The sequence below is a fragment of the Limulus polyphemus genome, unplaced genomic scaffold (assembly GCF_000517525.1).
Source record: "Limulus polyphemus unplaced genomic scaffold, Limulus_polyphemus-2.1.2 Scaffold11060, whole genome shotgun sequence".
NCBI classification, from domain to species: Eukaryota; Metazoa; Arthropoda; class Merostomata; order Xiphosura; family Limulidae; genus Limulus; species Limulus polyphemus.
The window spans coordinates 5,954-13,635 of NW_013676670.1; the positions used below are offsets into that span (position 1 = coordinate 5,954).

Sequence of the window (7,682 nt, forward strand, 5' to 3'; positions counted from 1 at the left end):
GTTAAGTACACTGAGTGGTTATTACACGTTAATGTAATAGCTAATGTACTGTTTCTTCCCTTCTTTTCAGGTAATGCCATGGCAACAGTTCTTCCTCCTTGGCAACCTGGAAACCCGAGCCAATCTATGGGAGCTGCTCCAATGCCTGTACCACCACCGCACAGTAATCCAGTTTCTGGAAGTCAATCATTTCCTTGGCTCACAACAGGTTACATGGGGGTACCACCACCTCCTCCAGTCCAGCCACCTCTTCCTCCTAATCTAGCAGCACCTCCACCTCCACCACCTCCAGCATGTAATACTGTCACTACAACCAGCCAGGCTGTCGATTTAAACAACTTGACTCAAAGTGGTCTCCCAAGTCTTTTGACAGCCCCTCCACCACCTCCACCCAGCTAGAAAACACGTATACGAATCGTGATTCCTCTTACAATAATATCAAGTGTAAAAGGAAAAAAACCATTTATACAAAATTTTATTATGTACTTCTGAGCAGAAACCATTTTTTTCTTGTAAAAGAAGGTTTCAAAATGATACCAGTACAGACATAGAACATTTGCTAGTTATATCTCATCATTCATCTGGGTCTAGAAGGTTCATGTGTATCTCATTGTAATTGCTACAGTATACGTGCTTAAATATTGACATTAATTGTTTAGTGTAATTTTTCTAAGACAATAAAAGTGAAAAATTGCCTCAGTTATACCTGAATTATTGTTAATTCTTACCAACACACACGTTTCTTTCTTTAAATAAATGTATGGTTCTGTTCCAGAGGCACTAATTTTATTATTTAACTCATATTAATGGGATATCCAGTTATTTTTTTCTTGCAAATGTAATGGATGAATTTTTGCTAGTAATTAATAATTGTGCTTTGTATTCTCTCGACACAAAAATCGGTTGATAAATGTCTGATATTTTTGTGGACACAGCCGTGTTTGTCGTTTTTCTTTTTTTAGTCTGGTTGTATTTTGAGAAGTTTTTCATTGCACAGTGTTTGTATGCTTTAAAACAATTTTGTAACTTCTTCTTTCTCTTGATAGCTTAATGAAATAATTTCTCGCAAAGTAAATTTTTTCCATGTGGTTATTGAAAATGAGAATATTTAACACAGTTAACTTTTTAGTATCCTAATTTTTTCTGTATAATATTTTTAGCAGTTATACAGATGTGAAAGTGAGGTTCTAAATACATTTGACACACAGGTACTGTCCTCCCATTTTAAAGAAATCTTTGTATTTTAAAGTTTTTGAAAGAAAGAAAAATGGGACATATTATGCCCAATGTTTATCAGATAATAAATACTTACAAACCTTTGTTTCTGTTAATGCACTGTGATTAATTTGATGAGAGTTGATGCACTTTCACGAAGTTTTTCTTTTATGTATTACTGTACAAAAGAAAATGGTTGTAATTCGTGATAGAAAACCAAATGACACAAGAAAAGGCAATCATCACATGGAACACACCAAGTTCTATTTTCTTGGAAACTTTGTTTCTGAAGAAAATTGAACGATTAGTCATTAATTTTTCATTTGTAACTTATGTGAAATATCTTTCTGTGACCCACTGTATATAAAAATAGTTACACTTTACACAAGTTTATAGAAATGACCATTCAGTTGAAATTTTTTAAAATATGATTTCAAGCATTCTAAAGGTTTCACATACAGTTAACCTTATGATTGTTTTCTGTCTTGTCCATTGATGGGTCAAAGGTAGGTTTACAAACTTACAATGCTAAAATCTGGGGTTTAATTCCCCACAGTGGACAGATATTTTCCATATGTAGGGTTGCTGTTATTTGGTGATAGAAATAGACATTGTGTGCATCATTGAATTTGATTGGACAGTTTTTGTACCATGTGATTTATACCTGCACACACAAAAATGTTATTGTGTACAGAATATTAAGGAATGTATTTAACCATAGCTCAAAGACTTTTCATTATTGAGTTATTCAGAGAAACATGTTTTTTTTTCCACCCATCATTCAGTTTTCTAGTGGAAACATTTAGATTGTTTGGTAGGTTCCTCAAAAATACAGAAAATTAATGTAGATGATGATGTTTTAACATAACTTCTGGAGTGACATATCCAGCACTGGCAGATTAACCTCACGTAAAATATGTTGGTGAGTAGTAAATTACCTACAAAAAATGATATCCACTGTGTTTTTGTCATTTTAATAGTTCCACTAAGAACTGATTTGACTGTGTTTGTTATAGTCATAGAAATGCATTTCCAAAAAAAAGTACATTGAAGTGGTACATTTTAATGTTATAACGAGCTGTAAAAATTAAAGTAAAATATTACAAGTCTCTCTTAACATTAGTTTTTTTTTACATAGCCATAAACCATTTCAACTATAGTTTTAAAACCACGGTAAAAGTGCTTCAGGTGATAAATGTAAACCTGTGTCATCATGTGAATAAAAATTATCTCGGCTTTCAACTTTTAACTCTCTCTCTGTCTCCTTTTTTATTTACCACTGAATGATTGGAATCTATGTAAGTAAGAAACGTGAGCTTGTATTGTTCTATTTCAATCTAATTGAACGAAAGTAGTTGAAACCGTATCACCATTACTAAAGTATAACTATATATCTGTTTTTCAGAATTCCATGAAATGTGTCATTTTTATATTGTTTGTTCTCAAATATTTCAATGGAAATAGACACATTAGTGTTAGTGAATGTAAACTGTGTAATGTGTTCTGTCCTTAATTTTCAGTTCTAAATTTTAATTAATCTGTACCATTGTATAAACTGCTGTTGAAAATTTAGCTAAAGTTTTAACCGTAAGCTAAATGTTTTTCAAAAAAAATAATTTTTGCTAGAATATGAAATTTTAAAGAAATTCAATTATGATGCAATATTAGTGTAGACAACTGATATTTTATTCGGTTTATACACCAAGGTTGAGGTATGACCTGTTGCCAGGCTTTTGTCTGAATGGTCCTAGTAACCCCAGATTAATCCATATTCCTTTGTTTTCCATTGCCATTGAGTACAATAGATACCCCCATCTTGTACATGCTAAATACGTGAAGTGTATATGAATACTTGCATCAGGAAGGACTGTTGTATACGTTTCCAAAAGCAATCAGTTTTCAATTAAATTACACTACCTGCGTTATGCAGAACAGTAACAAAAGTCGTTCTGATATATGCCGATACACAGCAACTTTGTATTCGATGTGTTTGTCACGTGACTTTACGATTTGCATTTTCAGAGTCGTGATATATTAAGGTACTTGACCCCTGTATTCTCGGTTTTGGCCATAAGTTGTGTTTTCCATCAACTAGTGACCACTTGTGGAACTTCAGACAAACAAGATGGAATCCTCAATAGCCGCAGCACTTGAATTTATTTTTCTGTTTCCCTTTTTTTTAATTAGCTGTATTTTTGTGCGCCAGCAATACCAAGCGTGGGGCGCGTGTATATACGATTTGATTTTATTACTCATCAGGATCTCTACCAGCCTACCCACAAATGGAAATTCATTTAAGAAGGATTAGAATTGTTTGTTTTGGAAATTCGCGCAAAATTACACGAGGGCTATGTGCGCTAGCAATCCCTAATTTAGGGGTGAAAAACTAGAGGGAAGGCAGCTAGTCATCACCACCAAGCAACTCTTGGGCTACTCTTTTACCATCGAATAATGGGATTGATCGAAAGATCATAACGCCCCCACGGCTGAAAGGACAAGCATGTTTGGTGGGACGGGGATTCGAACCGGCAGATTGCACCCTAACCACCTGGCCATGCCAGGCCAGCAGAATTATAACAAGTTACTCTATGAGACCTTGGGCGTCGTCATATACATTAATCGAAAGGGTTTGACCACCCGAGTTCAAAACTAATTAGACCTCAAATCGGTCAAAAGATGACGGAGCTGTTAGCTAAAAGCTAAAAATATAGATACTTAAAGAGCAGATAAATTCATTAGTTCAGGAAGTAGAAATTTGTATATTTGATAATGTTCTGATGTAATAAACCGAAACTAGAAAAACCAGCCACATGTTTGAATATTTTTTGGAATAAGTAGAATTATTGAGGGCTAATGAATAAAGTTTGGAGAATGTTCCCCATGGCGGGTACAGAAAACCCATCGTACAGCTTTGTGTTTAATAAAGTTTGAAGAATGTTCCCCATGGCGGGTACAGAAAACCCATCGTACAGCTTTGTGTTTAAAAAGTTTGGAGAATGTTCCCCATGGCGGATACAGAAAACCCATCGTACAGCTTTGTGTTTAATAAAGTTTGGAGAATGTTCCCCATGGCGGGTACAGAAAACCCATCGTACAGCTTTGTGTTTACCAATACACAAACGTTAATTTTTTGTGAATTGCTACTTTTTTTCAGAGTTTAAAGAATGTACACAATATTGTTAGTTCTTTTTGTTGTTTTTTTTTACTTTAAGGATATTCCACAAGGTGGGACTGTTAGTCACACTTATTTGAAATAATGTTTTTTCTGAAAAAAAAACACAACATTTTTAAAGGTGCTCTTGGTAACTGTGGCAGTAAAGAATTTCTATTATGTGCAATTAATCTGTTTTTTAAATCCCACCTGTTGACTTTCCTAGCTAAACTTTTACTCAGTAATGTATTTCCAGTTGTTCCAATCCATAGCTTTTTTTATTGTTCTCTGTTGTTCACTTGTTATGCTTTCACTACTATTCACAATAAAAGTAGTTCACTTAAGTGTGGTATTTAAATATCTCGTTCTCCTATAGTTTATATTTACAAACGTTTGTCTTTAGTTTTAACGTAGTAAATTTGGTCGAAGAAGTTTGCCTTAGGTGTAACTTTCTGTTGCAGGATTCAGTAGTTAGTGGGATATTTTATGCAGCATTGCACTGTGCACTTTATGTTTGTCACACTGGGTACTTGTGACGTAATTGTGTGATTGTTTTTTTAGTCAGCTACAAGGAGAATGTGAATCGTGAGAACTGTTTGACATTTTAAGGGCTTCATTTCTGATGCCGAAAGAGTCCAGAGTGGCTGAAGAAGTATTACCTCATTCCAGTCTCATATTTTCTTTTAATTAGGCATACCAACAATTTTGAGTAAATTCTCACATTAAGTTTATTTTCATTTTCTTTTATCCAGTACATTTCATTTTCTTTGGATTTAAATCCAGTTTATTTCACTCTTTTCCGTAAGTTCAAATCCAATAACGCAATAGCCCTGTCCATTGGGACAATAGGCCAGTGTTTCTTTCGTTCACACTGTTTTCTTCATGAAATGTCTATGTATTTCTTATCTTCATAGCGAGTCTAGATAGTCTATGTATTTCTTTTTACCGTCATGGGAAGTCTTGATTCTTTCATTCCTCTTACTCTTCTAAAACCCTAAACCTCTCCTTGTGAATATCAAATTACCTGTGTCCCGATCCTTGGACTATTCAATTATCATATAATTCAACCAACCAATACCTTGAGAAACTTCGATTTTGATCTATTATCCGAGAATTTTTACTTTCCATGTCCCTGCTTCGACCTATCAGGTGACTGGTATTTGAATTGGGGATAAGGCTAATTTGTCTCACTTAGGTGGTGAATAAAAACGTTTTGTTAATGAGCCCTGGTTCACACGTTCGTTAACTCTTAGGAACGTTTGTAGTGAGAAAGTAGAATAAAGAGAGTGAAACCATTTTATACGCACAAAACTATACTTAACTAATTATTATTATCTTGAAACTTTCACTATTCGTGCATTCCGTTAAATCGATAAATTTAGATCATTAACTTCCATTGTAGCTACGTAAGGCTGTCTACTTTTGTCTATAACAATTACATCTCGTGATGTGTGCATTTTTCTGGAAACTGCCCATGTTCCAGTTAATGACACAGCCATAGTCGATAAACAACTGGATCGTTCTTCTATGTCAATTATAACTATCATACTCGTAGAGTGGTCAGTTGGTTTAACTTTAATTGGCCTAGATATAGCATCTATTCACTCTTTCGTACATCGCCATTCATTACTGAAAAAAAATAACTTTTCTCACTGCCTGTTCGGGTTATTTCGTTTATTGCCGTTTCAACTTTAACATTTATTAAGTTATTGATTAACTTTTTCTGCCATGGACGTCTACATTCATCCTTCAAACTGAGCAAATTAACTCCATGAAGACTAGGAAATTGAGGGAAAGAGTGATTTATTTGTTTAGCCACTTTTCCAACAAGTCTACAAAATTTGATTTATCACTGGGCACCTACATATTCCTAATGAAGATCAGCTTGTCTCTATTGATGAGATTACATCAACACTGAATGAGGACCTAATTTGTACATATGGCGTATGTACAAATTAGGTATGTCAAATTAAAATACATTGTGAACTTGTACAGTTCATCAGTCATTGTTTCTTTCCGATTTATTTCTAAGAAAATTGTTATCCAGAGAACTCTTGAGGACATGACATTTTCACTCTATAGAATTCCATGCTGAAAAGACTTGAAAAATATCCACTAATTACATTGTATCCCAAGACGAGCTCAGTTCTCTAGATTATGCAAAAGAAAAATCCTACATTTGAAACCCACTTCTCCTTTTCTCACAGTTCTTCATTGCAAAAGTTTGGTCACTATTTTTTACAAACAACAACAGCTTAGGCTCGTTTATACCCTGATCTAACTTCACTACGTCAAATTCCTTTGATTCAGAGTATTGACGTTAACCTCAATACTATTACAGGGCTAGGTTTAGGACGAGAGTTCGTGCTAAAGGGGAGAGCTGGCACAGGACTTGGAAAGTATGACACACAAGGCCTACCCAACTGCACCACCCGATCTCTTCAAGTTGTTGCTGAAGGATCAGTTTGTAGATGCTTTGGACAGTCCACAACTGAAGATACAAGTAAATCAAGCACAACCCTCTACTATAGAAGATGCAATGGCCAGAGCTTTTGAATTTGAATCCTACGTTAAGTCCACCACAGAGGTACCAAGGTTGGTACAGTGATCAGGACTCAAGGGCAGCTTTCAGAGAGATTTGAGGGACTTTGCTGGCACTGTAATAAACTCAATGATGGCAACTTCAACACAGTAGAGATGCCACAACAGGAAAGGCTGCTACCCAGAAAGGTTGTTGGAACTGTGGAGAGCAAGGACATATGAGGAGCAAGTGTAAGAAGAATATTACCAATAAGTCAGCCTCAAGGAAACCAGTAGTGGCCGTGTTGATGGACGCCTACCAACCCCGATTGTGAAAGTCCCAACAGCTAAGTGTATAATGCCAAGCACACATAGTCTCTATGTGACAGGAAAGCTGGATGACCAAAGGTGCAACTTTGTCATAGATTCTGCATCTCAGCAAACCCTCGTGAGTATCAAGATGTTAGATCACAAAGGAGTACCAGAAGCCATGCAGAAGCTCTGTGGTGTGACAGGACATTCCGCAAGGTTCTGGGGACCAGTGTGGGTAACTATTCAGCTCATGGGCATAAAAGATAGAAACAAAGTATACTTGGCAGATATTGAAGAGCCATGCATATTAGAGTTGGACTACTTACTACCGAGGAAATTTGTAATTAATTTTGATAAAATGACGTTTGGGAACAACAAAGGCCAAATTCCTGTAAATGTTAAAAGAGAGGTTGAATTAACCAGGTGCCATCAAGCTGATGTCAATGTGACTGAAAGAGTTGATGATGGTGAAGTGGAACCAAAT

General features: G+C 35.5%; 1 protein-coding gene across 1 annotated transcript in view; it reads left to right on the plus strand.

Annotated features, from left to right (window-relative positions):
- Positions 1 to 2,464, plus strand: part of LOC106476627 (splicing factor 1-like) — a 3,830-nt gene extending 1,366 nt beyond the window's left edge. Inside the window, exon 2 of the mRNA XM_013937271.2 lies at positions 71 to 2,464. Coding sequence (XP_013792725.1) covers positions 71 to 399 — 329 coding nt within the window. The 3' untranslated portion in view covers positions 400 to 2,464. The remainder of the gene's footprint in view (positions 1 to 70) is intronic.
- Positions 2,465 to 7,682: the final 5,218 nt, after the last annotated feature.